General features: G+C 46.0%; 1 protein-coding gene across 4 annotated transcripts in view; it reads right to left on the bottom strand.

Annotated features, from left to right (window-relative positions):
• CSMD2 (CUB and Sushi multiple domains 2) overlaps positions 1 to 20,661 on the bottom strand; it is a 592,849-nt gene that overhangs the window by 161,173 nt on the left and 411,015 nt on the right. For all 4 annotated transcript variants that reach the window (XM_070594988.1, XM_070594992.1, XM_070595001.1 and 1 more), the window contains 2 exons: positions 18,956 to 19,147; positions 13,407 to 13,533 (listed from right to left, as the gene is read on the bottom strand). In XM_070594988.1, the coding sequence (XP_070451089.1) occupies positions 13,407 to 13,533; positions 18,956 to 19,147 (319 nt within the window). The remainder of the gene's footprint in view (positions 1 to 13,406; positions 13,534 to 18,955; positions 19,148 to 20,661) is intronic.

Below are 20,661 nucleotides of genomic sequence, written 5' to 3'. Positions count from 1 at the left end.
GCACGAACACAACGGAGGCTGCACCAATAAGATCTTAACGCGGATCTTTACATCAGGGGAAAATGGCACGTGAATGAACAGCTGCTGCAGGGGGAAAGGGTCAGAAATCACTCCTGTCCCCAAATGAGAATGCAGCTTAAATTATCCTCCGTGACACTGGAAATGACAATAAGAAAATAATACTTGTTTTATAAAATGCCCCCATCTGAGCCACACGGAGCTGCAAATCAACAATTAAACCATGATCATAACAGCAGACAACAACAATTACAGCATTGTGCTATACAAAGAGCAACAACTGAGAAGGCACAGCAAACTCCAAAGCAAGCATCAGCGTCTAGAGCAAAATTAGAGGCTCTTCTTTCCTGGGGCCAGCTGGTATGCAATAGAAAAAAAGCTTCTTTTGTCATTTTCATAAGTGAAAGGGTAAACCTTGGCCTCAGGTCACTGAAGAAGCTGCCGTCACTGATGCTCTGGGAGGTGGGGGCACAAACGCAGGACTTAGTCCACCGCCTTGTGGTCCACTCCACCTCGCCGGGTGACCTTGGACCAGTTGCCTTCTCTGCCCCATCACCCTGTAAGTCACCCAGTCACTCTGTGACTGCCTATCATCAGCCAGAACCCGCCGTGAAGGTGTGGGGGATTCTGCGAGGGGCAGATGTGTCTTTATTCTTCTTGGGGGAAATGTTTTCCATAAAAGGAAAGGCTCATGCCTCCTCCAAAATGGGAAAAACTGGCTGTGGAGTCAGACATGAGTTCAAATACTAGTTCTGTGATAGCCAGCTGGGCGACATTGCAGAGCCTCAGTTTACTCTTCTGTAAAATGGCAGTAACATCATTTATCCAGTAGTGTCGCTAAGAGGTTTATTGTAAATGAAATCACACATAAAGCCTCCAGCACTGAGCCCGATACACAGAATAACATCAATAAATGGCAAAATCACCTAAAATTCCACTTTTGTTCTATTTATTTATTTACTTTACTTGACTGAGATGTGTTAAATTCTCCTACAATTGTCAATTTCTCCTTGCATTTCTAACCGATTTTGCTTTACGTTTTTTTGTTAGGTTATTTGGCGCATAAGGATTCATGACTGTTAGCGTTATTGTGGGCTATGCATTTTATCACATGAAATAATTCCCTCTCTCCCTTTTAATATTTTTTAACTTTTTTTTTTTTTTAGGAAAAGCAAAAGCAATGCTGTGACCCCTGCTTTTTTATTTATTTATTTATTTATTCATACTATTCCTTTGTCCCAACCTTTTATTTTTAATATTCCCTTGTTTTCCTGTCTGGTAGCATTTTTTTTTCTTTACCTAACCTGAGAATCTTTTCTTTGCAATAAAGAAGTTTAACTTGGGGGCACCTGCTCATGCCTCCCTATAGCTCCCTCTGCCCACAGGTCGGTCACAGTAATTGTACCACACATAACAATAGAGGCTTCCTTTCCCTGTGTGCCGTCACCTGGGGACCTCCGTCTGGGATGCCCCTCACGTCATTCTGCCCACTCCTGTTGCAGAACCTTTACTCGGCATTCCTGGGTCTGGCACTCTGCTCTTTCACTTGACCTTAGTTTTTTGCTGATCCTTCAACCAGGTCTCAGTCTATAGGTCATCTTTGCTCTGGGCCCTGTCCATGGACCCTCCCACTCCCCTGTGCATCCTGAGCTCTGTAACCTTGGCCTGCTCCAGGAACTGCCTCTTTTCCTCCCATTCCTTTCTACCTCACACTGCAGAGTGGCCAGACAAAAGGGAGTTTATACTTATTATCGGAACTGAAATGTTTGCACTTGGTGGCAGTGAGGACGTTATGTGCTTACCAACTCTTGTTTCCTCTTCCTCCTGGGCATATCCTCCCTTATGATTAGGTGAGCTGTGAAATGTGTTCTGGTCAGTGGGATGTTGGGGGAAGGCTTGACTCTTAAAAAGCATTGCTCCACTCTCTCATGCTTTCTCATTCCCTCCTCAGTGGGCCAGACACGAGGAAGCCCCAGAGGACTGCGAGGCGGTCATGTGGAACGAGCCTGAGCCTTGAATTATTTTGTGGAAGAGGCACGCCCGCCCACACACACCCAGGGCCCTGCCCCTCTGCAGACCAGCATTGTACTGCGAAGTGAGTGAGACAGGAGCCTTTTTGTGTTGGAACACTGAGATTTGGGGTTTATTTGTTATATCAGTTAGCCATTACTGCTGACTAATACAAGCTTATTTCCATCATCCTGTTTTATGCTTTTTATTATATTTTCTTGCTATTTTTCTTTTTGTAATTCTTAGTTTTCACACTTTCTTCACTGATTTTTAAAGTATACATTTTGTTTTTAATTCTACTTTATCTTCAAACATTTTCAAAAATCCTCCTAAACTTGCATTTTCTTTAATTATTAAAGGAAAAAATAACATACCATTTCACTCTCCCTTATGTAAGACAGAAAATCTAAAAAAGATTTTCCTTTCTCCTCTGCCTTCTCCCAGCTATCAAATCACTGACAATATAATCAGGGACCATAGACCCAAATTAAATATCGTCTTTCATGGTCATTAGTTCTTCGTATATTTTTTCTAAACATTTCAGTAGGCTGAAAATTATATGTCTATTTTAGTTTTCTGTGGCTGCTGTGACAAAGAACCACAAACTTGGTGACTTCAAACAGTAGGAATTTATTCTTTCACAGTTCTGGAGGCCAGCAGTCTAAAATCAGTATCACCACGCTGAAGTGTGGTGTCCTTAGGGCGACAGTCCCTTGGGAGTCCCTAAGGGAGAATCTATTCCTTGCCTCTTCCAACTTCTGGTGGCTGTTGGCATTCCTTGGCTTCTGGCCACATCTTTCCAATCTCTGTGTCTGTCTTCACATCGCCTTCTCCTCTGTGTGATTAAAATCTCCCTCTGCTTCCCTCTTACAGGGACACACGTGATTGCATTTAGGGCCCACCCGGATAATCCAGGATAATCTCCTCATCTCAAGATCCTTGATTTAATCACACCTACAAAGATCTTTTTCCAAATAAAGTCACGTTTTCAAGCTCCAGGCATTCGGACCTGGTATCCTTGGGGCCATCATTCAGCCAACTGCAATGTCTTTGCAAGTTCTTCAAGAAGCCTGCGTGTCCATTTTCCGTGGCTTTTGAGCATATTATATTGTGGCTGAATCAACAATTCTTGGGTCTCCAAACACCACTGGCTTGGCCTTCGATACAAAGGAGAAGAAATCTTAGGAGGTGGATGCTTTGTGGTGGTGGTTCTTTTGTAAATGACAGTTTTATTTGATGAAATCTGATTATGTGCTCACTGTAAGAGTGTGTTTTGCCAAATGCATTTAGGGATTTTTTTATGATTCTTACAACTGTTTCATTTTTCATCCAGTTGTATCTAATTCATTTTGCCTGAAACCCGGTGAGTTTTTTCGGTCCACCAAGAAAGTTTTACCAGCGGTTACTCCATCCCTCTGCCCCTTTCTCAGGGGAGTGTGCTAACATTTTGTATTTTATGATTCCTTCTGCTCCATTGCTCATTGTTCTTCTTCATTTATGCTGCCTAGATTGGTATTCTGTCTTCCATATTTGGCAACTTTTCTTTCATTAATTCTATACTTCCATGCTTTTTCTCTGTGGTCTCAGAGAGATTCTCCAGTTTGTCTCCCACTTCAATGCTTTTATTTCTTGCAAGGCATCAATGCTGCCGTTGTGGATTTGAATTGTTATTGTGCATTTAGTTTCTTTGCATTTTTTTACTCCATCACTGTCTTTCTGTCTCAGGAGAGCCCCTCCCCATTTCATCATCCATCTTCTGCTACCTATCAACCCTATTTCTTATATTTAAATGAGAATATGATCTATTGATTCGTTTAAATTTTCTTCTGTCTAATATAGCAAAATCCTTTCAGAAGACATGTTTCTATTTCTTTAGGGAAATGGTTCTCTTTTTTTAATGAATGGTATGTTTCAAGTGGCATCACACACTTATTTTATGTATTTTTGCTTGTTTGTTTCTTTATCTTTTGAAAGGGAGAGATCAATACCGGTCCAGTGCGGCCAACCAACAAGGTCTGCATTTCTTCCACTGCACTGTTTATTCTCCTCCTAAGAGACGGTGGAATTCATTTCTGGGGTTGTAAACTGGAAGTCAAGTTGAGGTATTCTGGCCAATTCGGCCATCCAGTGTAGCCCAGCTGGATTACTACTCTTGGATAATTTGAAGTAGTTTGTGTTTCTTTTGCTAGAGGTGATCTGTGAGAAACTAAATTGCCAGAGAGCCCTACTACTCTTAAGGCTACATTTATACCTACGGGTTATCCACATCCTCTCCTTCAAAAACTTTTGAGCTCCCCGGTTTGTTGGAACTTACATCTGACAAAGGAACACCCCACTGTGGATGCACTTATCTGTTCTGGTCCTCCAGGAGGTCAGCTCTTACACCGCAAGTACACAGACTTTCTCTGTTTAAGGTTTAACTTACTGTCACTGCCCAAAAATACACCTTCTGGAAGCTGCTAACCCTGCAGCCACGATTCCTGGCAAGAGCTGTGAACAGAAGCTTCACTTCTGGTCCTTCCGCCTCCTCTGGGCCAGCTTCCCACTTGCTGGTTAAAGGGAAGCAATGTGGATCACAGTGGGGGAATTGCTGCCCTATGATTGATGTGACACGGCAGCCGGGGAATCTGGGCTTCTGGCACAGCCAGATGTTTTCTCTAGTCCAGCTGCCTCTCAGGAAGACAAGCTCCACGGGGCTGGGGGTCTGGATAATCAGAACTACAGACCCTCCTCTCGTAATCCTACTACTTAGCGACCAACAGCCAAGAATGGAGTTTCCAGGTTACCCTCTGCCTTAATTATTAAGAAGCATCTCGATGGTTAAAAAATCAACAAACTGGGAGCATTAGCCAAAAACAAGCTTTACCACTTAAGGAGCATTAGAAGCAGAAATCAGAGCTTCCGGGAGCAATAAGTTCTCCATCCTCCATGGGCACTAGATCTCTTTAGGAAAAGCACCCCACAAAGAACTGTCTCTTCTCTCCTCCTCTCCATGCAGCCAGCCCCATACAGCCCTCAAGCCCAACCAAATCTGTACTCAAGAAACAAAACGCAGTTCTTCTGACTGTAACCAGGACCCCTCCAACAGTTTTACTAGACTCCTCCCTGGTCTCGCAGCCAATTTATCCTCTGCACTGCCACCACGAGCTTCCTGAAGCAGAGATGTTGTCATGGCACCCAGACAAGGAGCTCTTCCAGAAGCACGTGTGCACACTCACCCCTTCCTCTCTTTCACGTGCCTGCAAGGTCCTCCTTCCCTGCGACAAGGTGAACGACTATGGTGCTTTAAAGTGCAGCCAGAATAGCACGTCCTCTCTGTAACACCCACCCCCAGCTGCCACCTGGAATAGGAACTGTTCCTGCAAATGCTTCTCTATTGTGTTTTGTACACATTTCTACTACAGCTTTTACCACACTATATTAGAATCTGTAGCAGACACTAGGTTGGCTTGTCCATACTCCATTTCTAAAACTCCTGTCTGTCGCTACTATTGAAACTGTAAAAACAAAACAAAATTGATTTCCCACTTTCCCTCAGCCAGCTAATGACAAGGTCTGACTAATGAGATGTTGGAAGATGTCTCTGAGGAAGGTGGTTCTTCCTGAATAAATCAAACCTTCCCCGGGAGAAGGCTCTGGGCCCTTTCCTCTTCCCTCTTCTTTCAGACTGGAGCACAGACACAATGCCTGGAGCTGTAGCAGCTGACTAGGTGATCAAGAGGATGAAAGCCTGGGGATGGCAGAGCCAGAAGAAAAGCAATGGCATCCTGAGCATCTGCACCAGGTCTGGACGGGACCTTCAGATTCTCGTTCCAGGAGAAAAGTGAACCTCCATCTGTTGGAGCCAGCTTGAGTCGGTTTTCTACTTCTATTCCTAACCGAAAATTTCTGTCTATAAGACTGAGACCTTCAAGGGGAAGGACTGTTTCTTATTTATATTTATACCCTCAGTGCCTGGCAGAACGCCTGGCACTGATAAATATTCGAAGTTTTTTAATTGAACTGAATGTCGTTACTGTCTTCAAAATATCCCCATGACTCCTCGGCATACTGAGCAATCCATTCAGAGTGCTCATCTTGGCGTTCAGGGTCCTGCAGAGGCTCCTCTTTACCCATGCAAACTTATCTCCCCCCCCCCCCCCCGCCCACCACACAAAGTCCAGCCACAACAAGTGAGCACTCTTTCTGGGACAGACCCCATACTTTCCCCTATGTTCATGCCTTCATTCTCTTCCCCTCAATTGGGATGTTTGCCTCTCCATCTTCAGGCAGAACTTCTCTCTCTCTTCTCCATTACCGAACTTGGCTTACACTTACTTACAGCATCTACCTTGTCTAGGAGGTACCTGTTTATTTCACTATTTCCCACTAGAATGTGAGCCCCTTGAAGACGAGGACTGGCCTTAGCCTGATCTTTGCATTTCACACTGCACAGCATCACCCAGAGGTGTTCAATTCATGTTTTGTTAAATGGAACCAAACCAGTGTCAGAATGGCAGATGGGGAAGAGAAAAGATTGGAGCCAGACAGAACGGGTTTGAAACCCATATCACTGGGTAACCATGAGATGTTCATCCTTTTTGGGCCTCAATGATCTCATCTATAAAATGGGGACATTTATACTGATCCAGAACCTGGTATGCTGTAGATATTTGATAAATGTTAGGTAGAGGGAAGGACCAAGAGCAAAAGGCTTTGCGTCCCTCTCTTCCCCAATTTTTGTCTGAGCTGGTCCACTGATTATAAGAAGGGAAACTCCGACCCAACATTGGAAACTGAGAAGACGCCCACCCATATGGGATGAAACTTCCATGTCCCACCTACTGAAGACACAGGAAAGAGTGACATGGATTGTGCAGCTCACTGGCCTGCCCTTCTGCTGTTAGCTGCCAGCTTGTCCCATTCTTGGCACTTGGAGAAACACTGGCCAAATGCTGCAGACGCCCCTCTGTGTTCAAGGCATGGTCTGCCTGCCAGCCAACTCTTGTCATGCACATCCAGGAAGGGCCCACTTTCCTGCTTGGACCCTACCCAGGGGTCAGCCTGACCACTCATCCCTGCAGCCACCTACTATCCCTCCCGGGAACTCCTGGAAAGGGACTATCTTTGCCCAGCTTGCTGGGCTGAGGTTGACCACAGATCCCTCTGGTCCCCTCTAATGTGGGGGTGGGGGTTGGGGCAAGATGGGGAGAGGCATCTGCAAACCTTCTCCTGTCTGTGCTCTTGGGAATAGTCCCATAGACTGGCCTCTGGGCTATCTACATCCCCCCTACCCCGTCCCTGGCACACCCAAGGGGAAGCCTGCTTGACACGTGCTCCACCAACAGCACAGCGTCCACCGCCTGTGACTCTAGAGTGGGACCTACAACTAGCTGTGCGTAGGGGATGCCCCACCTGGGTAGAACGAACAACCACCTACCCAGCTCCTGGAGGGAGTTCCCATCACTTGGGAATCACGTGCCAGGCATTGTTCTAAGTGTTTGGATATGTCAACTCACTTCATCCTCATAGTAACCTTATGTGGGAGGTACTGTTTTTAATCACCACTTTTATAGAAACGAGAACTGAAGCACAGAGCACCTGCTCACAGAGCTTCCCAAACTACACAGCTAGGAAGACAGCAGGTGCACTGGCGCCAGAGTCCAGCTCTTAGCTACAATTTGATACTGAATAAATGACAAAACTCCAGGGACATAAAAAGAATTAGCTCTTCAAAGGAATCCAGCAGGATAATCAGACCAAATGGCCCAACCGCAAAATGCAGTTAACGCAGGGAAAAACAGGAGACATCGTGAAACAAAAGATTAATAGTGTTCTCGGGGAGATGCAAGATGATAACGTACTGATAAAAACAAAAGTGGACTGTCGAGAGCAATCCGAAAACAAGAAACGCAGCTTCCTTGAAATGAAAATGAAAACAACAACAAGATTTCCCAAATAAAGGGGAGAAATAACAAGATAAATACTGTTGAAAACAGAATTAATGAAAACACAAGATCACTGGAAGAATAAAAATAGGACAGAGGACTCTCAAATCACTAGAGGAAAAACAAAGCCAATTAAATCAAGTTAGCTAACAACAGGAAGAATTAAAGCTAAAAGAAAGCAATAAAGTAGCGTAACCTGTTTTGTTTGAAAAAAAGCATAATACATTTGATTAAAAGAAATGTATACAGCCCTGTACTCTTTTCACTTTCTTCAAATATACATGGAACATAAATAAGACAAAAATTCAAAAAGTAAAAAGGGCATACTGCAGTAAAAATAATAAAAAAGATCCTACAAAATCTATAACCACTTAGTAACTTCAAAAAAAATTTCTTAAATACTCAGGTTAAAGAGAAATCTAAACTGAAATTACAGACTATTTAGAAGTGAACTTCAAAGACAAGTGAGTATCATTTTGCCCATCAAACTGGTAAACACTGACGGGACTGACAACCAGTGATGCCATGTGGGCAGCAGGCTTGGGTGGATGTGTAAATTGCTGCCATATCCAGAGGGAGATTTGAGGTCATGTATCAAAATGGGCCGCCTAAGAATATATCCTAAGGAAATAATTGGACAACTGTTCAAAGATTCATGTATAAGGATGTTTACTGGAGTGAAAAACTGAAAATATTCACTTTATCAATAGGGGAGTAGTTAAAAAACGAATTCTCTTGTGCATACAAGAGAATTCCCTGTAGCCATCAGCCAGGATGAGGCCGATCTATATATATTGACAGAGCAAGACGATGATATACAATTAAATGGTAAAGCGAAAAGCAAGTTACTGAGCCCTGCAGAGAGATGATCTTCTGGAAACCATGCTTATTGCATTTGTTTTATGTGCATGTCGGCATACAAAACATCTAAAAGAATCAGTACAAATGGACCTCAATGGTTATCTCATGAGCGGTGTGTGGAAGAGAAGAGAGTAAGATTACGGGGACTTTTTTTTTTTTAAAGATTGGCACCTGAGCTAACAACCGTTGCCAATTGAGTTGAGTCTAGGTGGTAAGTATACAGAAGCTTGGTGTACTATTCTTTCAAGTTTTCTGTATATTTTACATATTGCATGTTATGAAACAAAAAATGGGGAAATGGAAGAAACCCCAGGATCCGAACCGGCGAAACCCCAGGCCGCCGAAGCAGAGTGCATGAACTTAACCACTCGGCCACGGGGTCAGCCCCTATGGGCACTTTTGATTACCACTTTACAGATTTCTTTATTGTTGGCATTTTGAATTTTTCAAAATGAGCATCTATTTTTTATATAGAAAAATTCTACAAAGATATTCCCATTTAAGAAATAATAAGTAAATCTTACTCTGAATAAGGACTCAAACACAAAAGGGGCTTTTTGTGTTTGTCTTAATTCAGTCTGATTTGGAATTCTCTTAACTTTGCTGCTAGTTATTCAAGTGAGGGGTGTGTCTGTGGGTGAGGGAGGGGGAGAGAGAGAGAGGAAGAGGGAAAAAGAGAGTGAGGGAGCGAGGGAGAGAGAGAACACACCTGAGCACAGACTACAGACGTGCACGGGGACGCTGCACACACAGGACAAGCTGGGGCGGGAAACTGAATGAGGGAGGGAAGGCGCCCTGCCACTCCGTCTCCATCTTCTCCGGCTCTCATTGCCGCTGGGAAGCCTTCCTCTGCTCACTCTGCGTTAGCTCCTTTGAGGCTGTGTGGCCCCAAGAAACCTTCCAGATGGCGAACTGAAGTTATCTTCACCTTCTCCCTGCTACTCCCCATCCTGGGCTCCTCACACACACTCAGTGCGCCCCATGACTTTACAGTTCTGGCTGTGTCCCTCAGGAGAGGATATTTCCTGAATTTGTCTCGATCTTCTCTTCCTGACAGCTAAGGTCTCCTGTCCCTACACACTCTCTGTTCCATAAGTGATAACAGTCCTCACTCCTGCCCAGAAATCGCATCATTTATTTCCTGTCTTCCTGTCAGCTGCTCCTAGATCTCTCTGCTCTCCTCCAACCCTCGTCCTAAACCTTAATTCCTGGGGATTAATGCCGTGCATCTTGGGGATGCTAATGTTGCTATGTCATGGAGGAGTATAACCTTCTCTTTACAAGACGCATGCCAAAGTACTTAGGAAGGAAGTACCATGATGTCCACAATGTACTTTTGAGGGATTCAGCAAAAAGAAAAGAAAAAAAAGAATGGAAAGAGAAAAAAGAGAGACAGCAAATACGGCGAAATATTCACAGTGGTTGAGTCTAGGTGGTAAGTATACAGAAGCTTGGTGTACTATTCTTTCAAGTTATCTGTATATTTTACACATTGCATGTTATGAAACAAAAAATGGGGAAATGGAAGAAACCTCAATATTTGGAACCTCAAATATTTCCATATTTACTGAGGAGAGAGAGACCAGCGGGTGTGACAGCTTCAACGTCTCCTGAATTTGTCCCTTCTTCTCCATCCCCACTGCCGCTGGCTGGGTTCAGGCCTCCTCCCCCCGACCACTCTGGAGACAGCCTTCTCACTGGGCTCCCAGACTCAGGCTACCCCATTCTCCACAAGGCTGCCTGGCTAGGTCCAAGCCCAGCATCACAGCCCCCAAGGCCCTCTCCCTCTGGCCGCACATAGCCGGTTCCACCAGCTTCATCTCCCACTGCTGCCTCCGCCACCAAATGGCGGGTGATGCTCCAGCCACGTGGACCCACTTCCAGCTCCTGGAGCCTGATCTCCCTGAGTCACTGCCTCTTCCTAGAATGCCCTTCCTCTCCAGCCAACCTTCCTCTCTGGCTACCTGGCAGCCTCCTCTCCATCCTTCAGGACTCAGCTCTAGTGTCGTCTTTTCCAGGATAGTTTCTCTGGTCTGCTTCTGTCCCGCCTTTCATTCCCCCTCATCCTTATGCCACCACCTCACACTGTGCATACATGCACGTCTCCTCTTTGTGAACAGTGAATGGGTCTCATTCATCCGTGCCATCTCATGCCAGCACCTCGCACAGGTACTGCCAGGTATTAAACAGATAGACAGTTGTTACATGAAGGAATGAATGAGAGAATGAAGGATGCTCTAAGGTAGGAAAGCAGGAAAACCGTCTCCTGATTTGCATATGTGCACACTAAAGTAAGAGTCATTCTGCTCTTGACTCATTCATTGTTCATTTCATATTTACTGAGGGGCAATCACGGATCTGCTAGTCATATAACTACCCTTGTACCTGAGTCCTCATTAATTAATTAACTAATTCATTCATTCATTCATTCATCACTTGATACTTGAGCCTCTCCCAGGTGCTGGGGGCACTGTGCTGAGAGCCTGGCGACTTGGCAAAGATGGATCAGGCAGAGACCACAGCTCCAGTCGGGGAGGTAAGACAGGAGCGTAAAGGAAGGATAAAAGTACTCAGTGTCATCAGGTAAACCCAGGCCATGGGCAATGGGAGTTCAGAAGAGGAGAAATGACTCCTAGGAGTCCCCCAAGAGAGGGGGTCAGGGAAGACGTCATGGGTGAGCTGACAGTGCACTTGACTTCGAGGGATGGGGAATTTTAGACAAAAGCCTTTGGAGGGAGGAGGGCATTCTGGGAAGGCAGAGAAGAGGCAAAGGCACAGAGCAAGGCCATGAACATACGTATGGGTGCCACCAGCAACCTAGCTTCACTGGAACGTCATCGAAGAGAAGTGGCAGGAAATAAGGTCAAGGAGGGAGGTTGAGGTCATGCTGGCCTTGAAAACCAGGATGAGATGCTCAGCTTCTGTGAGCATGGGTGCCATGGAAGGCTTCCAGTTAGAGGGTGAGTTGATCAGGTGTGCTTTTCGTTATTCCAGCAGGAGTGTGCAGGATGAGTTTGTATGTATAATTTGTCCCCCTAATAGTGCAAAAACCCTAAGAGCTTTGCTGATCTCATTCTGCACGAGGCTTAGCTAAAAAACTGGCACATAGCAAACACTTAATACAAGGACTTAATACTCAGGACATCAGCAAATGTATGAATCTCTGTATCTCTGGCAGCAACACTCCCATTCAGGCAGTGCCCCTTAACTGAGGACTCTCCAGGGCAGGGGTCTCCTCCCAGCTGCTTGTCTGGGTTCCCCACAATTCCAAAGCCGAGACATCTCATTCCTGGATCCCTGCAACAGACTCCTGACGGGTCTCCTCCCCAGAAGTCCTCTCCACTGCAAACAACCCTGGTGGGCCAGCCCTGCTCAAGAACCTACCACAGCTCCCTCTTGCTTACTGGCATTTAATATCCTCCATAAACAGCCCAAATGCTACCCTCTACCTCTCCTTCCTCGTCCACACGCAGCCCCCACTGCGGCCAGACTGTCTCCTCTCCAGTTGCTTTGTTTGATCGTCTTTCCACAGCTCCCTTCATCCCGCCAGCCCAACCTGCCCTTTTCCTCAAAGCCCATCTGAACCGCAGCTGAAGGCCCAGCTTTGCCAGCAGTGTCATATAGTGTGAAGGTTCAGAAAGACCTGGGCTCACATCCCAGCTTCCTGATCACTGTGCGAACTTAGACACACTATGCATTCTCTTGGAATCTCAGTTTTCTCATCTATAAGATGGGAACAGTAATAACGCTTATGTATTATTAGGGCCTACTGTTAATATTAACAGGGCTATTGTGAAGCGTTCATAAGGCAATAGATGTGCCAGGCCCTGTGCTTGATAAATGATGATGCCCCTTCTTCTCTGACTCTGTGCAACTCCAATAGGTAATTCCTGGTAGTCAGGTGCTTACATGGAAAGGAAGTTATATTTCGAGGGAGTACCCAGTACCAGACACGGTGCAGGACTTTTGTAAGTATTCCCTCCACAACCCAAAACATAGGCATTTTTGTCCTCATTTACAGATGAGGAAACAGACTGCGAAAGGAAACAATCTGGGGTCCTACAGCTCTGAGCTGACCCTTACTACTGTCAGAGAAATAACCCCAGAACCATCGCTAGATGTTTCCTGTGTTCCAAGTGCTGTGCTGAGCACCTTACTTGCAATGTCACATTTAGTGCTTCAACCTGAGAAGCTGGTATTGCAACCCATACACTACAGAAGGAGAGAGTGGGACTCAGAGAGGATGAGGGACTTACCCAAAGTCCTGCAAACAGTAAACGGCAGGGCTGGGATTCAAACTGGGGTCCGTATGACTTCAAGCCTATGTCCTCAGCTGCTCTCTTGTAACTGTGCCATCGAGGCCAGAGAGTTGTCTGCACTTGGATTTCAGCACTGTGAGGCTGAGGCTGGTCTTTCCAGGTTTTCCTGGGGCCCCAGCCCAAGCCTGGGGTCACAGCAGCCACTGCTGATCACAAGGGTCTCCAGGTGAGGTGCGCAGGGCCAGCCATTCACTGGGTGGCCTGGTGATGATGCTGGTGATGATTCCCCTGAACAACTGGCCATGGTGACTTCAGCAGCCCTGACACTTACCCAATGGTGCAGCCGGCGTCAGCCTCGATGGTCCAGATGCAGTTGAGATTGTGTTCGTAGGGAGCTGGGTACCCGGGAGACAGCACCTGCCCCGACACCTCTCCTCTCACTGTCCCTCCACACTCAGCTGAAAGAAATCCCAAAAGAGTGAGTCTCATGGGGTGGCCTGCGCTGCCAGCAGTGACTCGGTGGCTCCTCTTGCCTGTGTCCCCAAGTCCCTCTCGTTCATTCCCGGTGACTGAACACAGCATATAGAAAGGTCCCTGGATGAGACTTGTACCCAGAATCTAGGAAGAACTACAACTCAACGATGAAAAGACAACCTAATTAAAAAATGGGCAAAGCATTGGAATAGACATTTCTCCAAAGAAGGTATACAAATGGCCAATAAGTACATGAAAAGATATTCAACATCATTAGTCATTAGGGAAATGCAAATTAAAACCACAATAAGATACTCACACCGACAAGGACGGCTGCAGTAAAAAAGACAGACACGAGCAAGTGTAGGTGAGGATGGAGTAACCAGAACCCTCATCATTGCTGGTGGGAATGTAAAATGGTGCCGCTGCTTTGGAAAACAGCTTCGTAGTTCCCCAAAATGTTAAACAAAGTTCCCATATGACCCCAGCAATTCTGCTCTTAGGTATACCCAAAGAAACGAAAAAATACATTCACACAAAGACTTGCATGTGAGTGATCATAGCAGCATTATTCATAATATCTAAAAAATGGAAACAACTGAAATGTCCATCAATCGATGAATGGATACACAAATGTGGTATATCCAGATGATGGAAGGTTATTTGATCATAAAAAAATGAAGTACTGCTCCATGCTACAACATGGATGAACTTTGAAAATATCATGTTAACTTAAAGAAGACAGACACAAAAGGCCACGTACTGTAAGATTCCATTGCTAGAAAATGTCTAGAACAGACAAGTCTACAGAGACAGAAAGTACATTGGTGATCGCCGGGACCTGAGGGGGCGGGGCCGTGGGGAGTGATTGCTGATGGGGACGGGGTTTCTTTAGCAGGGACACAACGTTCAAAAATTAGATTGTGGTGACAGCTGCACAACCTTGTAAATATACTAAAACGCATTAAGTTGCTAAATTCATTAAATGTGTGAACTGTACGGTATATGAATTATATCTCAATAAAGCTACTTAAAAAAAGGTCCCTGGGTGTAGAGCTGACAGCCTACTATGTGACCAAACTCCTTGAAGCCTCTGGGGGAAGGTGTAGACACTTGAACCTGTTCATCAACTGCAACAGGACCTGTGCTAGGTGCCAGGAGTTCAGAGGAAAATAAGACACTGTGTCCCTCTTCCGAAGAGCTTATAGTCGAGAGCAGGGGACAGCCACAGTGCGTGCCATGTGTCCTAACAGAGGCACCTTCATGGCGGTGGCAGCACAGAAGAGAAAGGGACCAATTTGCCCTAGCAGGGGGCAGGGAGAGTTAGGGAGGGCTCTGGCTTCAAATGAATCCTGAAGGAGGAGCAAGAGTTGACCATATTGGTTGGGTAGCAGAGGTGAGACGAGGAGGCCAGCAGGAAAAAGGCTTTGCAGACAGAGAAAGGATATGTGCAAAATTCTTGGAGGTGTGAAACAGCATGGTGCGTTGGGGGACAGGGTGTGAGATGGGGCATGGTGGGAGATGGGGCTGGAAAGCCTGGCAAGCATCCTACATCGAAGGGCACTGCACACCAGGCTGTTGCATATTTACTCTGTGATGGGGAAGAATGGAGTGTTCATACACATGAGTAAACCGATCACTTTAGCCAGCCCTGGTGTTCTAGCGGTTAAGATTTGTGCTCTCACTGCCATGGTCCGCGTTAGTTTCCAGGTCAGGGAACCACATCATGGGTCTGTTGGTTGTCACACTATGAGAGCTGCATGTTGCTGTGATGCTGAAAGCTAAGCCCACTTCTGAAAAAACTAGCCATGAATACAGTGGAGCACTGTCTGATACATGGCTGGGAGGTGAGAGGATGGTGCACAAAGACCAGGCAGGCTTCTGCTCTGCTGTACACAGAGTCACTAGAAGTCGAAATCAACTCACTGGCACTAACAACAAAAGCTGCCCACTTTACACACTAGTGAACTTGACACGTTGGAGCACTCTGGTAGCAGTTAAAGGGGCAGAGGGGGCGGGACTGGAGGCAGGGACCAGTAAAGAGGTCTACATTCCCCATCAGAGCACTCACCTAGGTCAGAAGCTCGAGATCCTCCTGGCCTTCTCTTTCCTCCCCCACATCTAATCTGCCTCTGGGACCCCATCCCTGCACCTCCATGACACTTTGCACATTTGACCCCATTGCTAGAGTCTTGGCTCAGGCCCTCACCATCTCTAGGGTGGCACAGTTGCCCCTCCTAGGCAGTGTCACCAGAAAGGTCTTCCTAAAATGCAAACTGACCGTGTCACTGCTTGCTGTAAACCTTCCTTCCCAGAATGAAGTCCAAATCCCTCAAGAAAGTCTGTCTAGAAGCCCTCCAGAGGGGCTCCCTTTGGCCTCTTTGGCTCCCTCCCAGCGCCCCTTGGTCCAGCCAAGTCTGATGGACTTCTCTTCATGTGTCTACTTGGATGGACAACCCAATAAACATCTTCCCTATGAAACGTTTTGTGATACCCTCCCCTCTCCACGTAGAGTTGACACTGTCCTCCTTTGTGTCTCCATTATAACGTGAACAGATTTTTATCATAGCACGTGTACTGTCATTAAAATCACATCTATCTCCTTCACAAGACTTTAAGCTCCTCGGCAGCAGAGACCTTGACTTACTCAAATTTGCACACCAAATATCTAGTAGAGTGTTTGGCACAGTAGAGATGCTTTAATAAATGTTTATTGAATGGGTGGATGATCAAATGAATGAAAGAAGTTTATTGCTTCCCAGGAAAGTTACTATCAGGTTCTGAATCAAGGGAGCATGAGCGAAAACAAAGAGGAGATTTACTGCAAAGCTTTTTAGGAAAAGGAATGATTGACTGAGCAAGATCCTAGAAGATACAGGAGAAGATGGGATCAAAGTCACAAATGGAAGTCTGTTGGTACAAACCTTCACCTGTTGCTACAAAGGACCCATTAAGCATCTCCTGGGCCCCATTCACACAGGACCACTATGGCAGGGTTGAGGGTAGGGAGCCCTCTGCCAGTAAGCCTGCTCAAGAGACCAGATCCTTTGCTCAAGCCTCACTGTGAGCCCTCCCTCTGTGGTGGTGTTGGGATGAGAGGTGCCAACTGGGACTAAAAGATGCAGGGCTGAATGGGCCCATGGCAGGGAGTAGGGTGTGGGTGAAAGGATGAGCTCTAGGTTGTGGGGAGGAAGCCTGCCTGGCCCCGCAGATAGAGAAGGTAGCTGGAAAGGTGGCAGGATATTTTCCATGTCCTTGGCTAGAGCTTCCTTCCATATTCCGGGTGGAAAATTCCCCCTGCTTCCCAGAAAGTGAGTGTTTGGAGGCAGCAGCCCTGGGAGCACTTCCTCATGGACACACATCCTCTTTCCTCATGGATCACTTTATCTGGGGACTGGCAGGTGGGCAGGAGTGGCCAGGTGGCCAGCAAACAGCAGATTCACCAACAAGACCCTAAGACTCTGCTCTTTCTGGTTTTCTCCCTTCTTCCCATCCTAGAGCCTTGGCTGCTTCGTTTGGGCTGTAGCGTCCACTCATCAATGAAGAAAACATCTGGATGCTATAGCAGTCATTTCTGGTAGATCATGAGAAAGACTACCACAACATGACTTATGTAAAAATCTACACACATATTCCCAAATACACAACCTCATCCTCTCAGTGGGGCCTGAGGGGGTCTCAGTGGGGAAGGCCTCCGGGGTTTGAAGTATAAATACTCTTACTAGAACTGTTTGAGTGGATTCTCTAAGTTCAGTCCAACTGGCCTATTTGATATTCAAAAGAACCTTACAGAGAATCCTTTCTGCAAAGTAAATCATTGTCTTGTAACATGACTCGTCATCTCTCCTTCTTTCGCTTGCTCTGGCTTGCCTATGGTATTATACTGCTGTCTGTTTATGCATGTGACTCCCTTGCTGGCCCGGAGATCTGCTCTTCTGTTTTACTAGTGCCTAGCACAGGACCTGACACATGAAGGAAAGAAAGGGATAAAAAAGGCACAAAGCGAGAAAAGGATGGAGCATGCCTGTAGACTGGGTCAACCACAAAGAGAAAGGAAGACTCTGGAGGCCACTTAAAGGCCACTATCCTGGTCTGTCCACTGTCCGGCTTAAAATCCTTGCCTTTAGACACTCTTGTGTAACAGCGTTGAAGATCTTGTTAAAATGTAGTTGCCTAGGGGAAAAGAATATTGGCCATGACCACTTCCCACCATGGTCGTTCACACCTCCAGCCCTTGCACATGTTCAGGCTAGAATGTCCACCTCCCCACCCCACCCCTTCTCTTGGTGAATTCTTACCCATCCTTTCAAGTCTCCAGTGAAATATCACCTCCTATACAAAACTTTCTCGTATCCTCCAACACTTTGCACATGGCTCTCCTTACAGTGCTTACCTTGTATTATAATGATCTGTTTATGTGTCTCTTCTCCTTGCTAGGGTATGGGCTCCCCAAGGGCAGGGAAAATGCCTTATTCTGTCTTTTTTTATTTCTCTGCCTCGGCACTTACCCAAACATACACCTGCACCAATTCTGGCATGCGGCTCTTGGTAGGTACTTAAATGTCTTCCCAGTGGATGTTTTGTTCTTATAAGATTAGCCAGTGCTGCACAGACACGTTGAGGTTGTGGGACATGGGGAAGGGCATGGAGAGGGAAAGGCCCGGTGTTCGGGGATGGGGAAGCAGGACAAAGCAGTGTGGTGGGAATCCTGATCAGCAGGGAGAGATGAAAAGGCAGGAGAGGCACAATGACAGGTTTTGCCTATTTCACACTCTGCCTTGGACCAGACTTCTCTTGCCCTGTGACACATGGATGACGCTTCCAGAGAGCCTCTGCTGACATTCTGGAGGCACAACAGGCGTAAGAAGATGCTACATTCATTATTATATTCTTTCTTAAGAATGAGATGGATGCTAGCTCATTATCTTACTCTTTCTTTCAACATTCCCCGCAAAAAGGAGCCCCATTTTGCCTACAGGGAAACTGAAGCCCAGAGTGAGTTGGGGACTTGCTTGGGTCTTGGTGTTGCAGGAACCCCTGGAACCCAGGCAAAGCTCCTCCTCCTCCTTTCTGATTGACTCTCCCACCTCTTCTCTTTTGCCAACATTACAATTCTGAGGGCATGACTTGGCTCTGGTCCCACTTGCTAAATGTGTGACAATGGCAAGCCACTTGCCTGACTGCGCTGCTGTCCGGGTGTAATGAGGTGTGAAAGTGTGGAAATGGAGAAGGGTGGGGCAGGTGAGTGATGGTTCCCGTGAACAGCAGGATTCAGTCCAGTTAGATGTCCCAAGGCCCTGGAGCGTGGCCTCCAAAGGGACACTGAGACCCTTAATGAGACCAGAGCTGGGAGCTTGGGGCTAGGGGACACCCGAGGGGTCACTTGAAGAGCAAGAGGCCTCCTACCGACGCAAGTGGGGAGAGGCCGGTCCCAGGTCCTGCGCTCTCCACTCAGACACAGCAACGCCTCACTGCCCCGAAGGCTGTATCCAGGGTCACAGCTGAAGGACACAGAGCTCCCTGTAAAATGGCCTCCGTCATGAACCTTGTAGCCAAACTGGGGGGTTCCTGGGTCTTCACACTTGATGAGTTCAAAACCTGGCGAAGAGAGAAGAGACAGAATCAGCAACGTCGTGGCAGAAACCATACACCCTCAAAGCCCGTTTTCTCGAGGAAGCTGCCCCAGCACATGCCTCTAGGTTCTGTTGGCCTCAGTGCTCGGGGCCACCATATTGCTGTGCTCAGAGGAGGGTGTATTATGGAGTATTTGTTCCCCTGCTGCTCTATGTAAATGATTTGTTACTTCTCCCAGGACAGCTGTTAATAGTTTTCAGGTATAGGGTCTGGGTTTTCTATTTCTTTTGTTTGACCCCATAGCATTCTGCTAGCGGGAGCTGCTCTTTCCATTTTGCTCACTGAGACATTCTGATGGGATAATGTAATATGGAAAAGTCACTTCAAATGTATGTTTCAAAGCTCAATTATGTCCTGCTTAAATACACTCTATCGCAAAAGGCTGGAGAAGGACACCTCTGCAGAGCTTATACAGAGCTTGCCTGTATGGTGCTTGACAAGGGTTATCTCTCACTTGCTATTCGCAGGAGTCTTAAAGGGAGGTATAATTATCTGCATTTTACAACTGAGCACATTGACTTGGGAAGGTTAAATAAACTGTTCCAAAGTCACGCAATCTCCGATGATAGAAATGGAATTTGAATGTGACTCTATTTAATCCTCTTCCACTGATCCGCCTGCTGTAACAGGCACAGACCCCTGGACAGCCCGGAGCCCAGGCAAGAGGAGTGTTGAATAGGCTCATCGGATTTGTTTTTATTAACAGCTTTATTGGAGAAAATAATTCACACACTAAACACTCACCCATCTAAAGTGGACAATTCAATGTCTTTTAGTATTTTCACAGAGCTGTGCAATGGTCATCATAGTCAATTTTAGGACATTTTCAGCACCCCAAAAAGAAGCGCCATGAACATTTTAACCCAACTCCTTCAGCCCTAGGCAACCACCAATTTTCTTTCTGTTCTCTATGGATTTGCCTGTTCTGCACAGTTCATATAGATGGGTCATACAATATGTGGCCTTTTGTGATGAGCCTTTTTCCCTTAGCAGGTTTGCAAGGTTCATCCGTCTTGTAGAATGTATCAGAACTCCATCCTTTTTCATGGCAAAATAATATTCCATTGTATGGATGGACATAATACATTTTGTTTATCCATTCATCAGTTTATGGACACTCACTGGATTTTAAAACAGTCTATGAAAAGTACATTTCTTTGTATCTCCTGGGCAAGCAGAAGCTAAAATCAATGAATAAAATGTCTGTGAAGACAAAGTATGGGGACATAATCCCCAGTACTCTGGGACTGCATCTCAACCTGGGTGCTTTCCATTTTCAAAATCCTGGGAGTAAAGGAGAAAGTTAAAATCATGACAAAAGACGGAAAGAATAAGACTCAACTCTTTAGGGAGTAGTAAAAAAAGAACATAATTATACACGAGGGTTTGCATTTTTTACGTCTGGCTGTAGCTGAACACTGTTTTATAAACGCCATGATTAGGAAAGGCTATCTTTGGCTGCTTTAATTAAAAGGCTC

Source organism: Equus przewalskii, chromosome 2 (assembly GCF_037783145.1).
Source record: "Equus przewalskii isolate Varuska chromosome 2, EquPr2, whole genome shotgun sequence".
In the NCBI taxonomy this organism is placed as follows: Eukaryota; Metazoa; Chordata; class Mammalia; order Perissodactyla; family Equidae; genus Equus; species Equus przewalskii.
The sequence above is the reverse complement of the archived record's forward strand: the minus strand, read 5'-3'. Positions and strand labels throughout refer to the sequence as shown.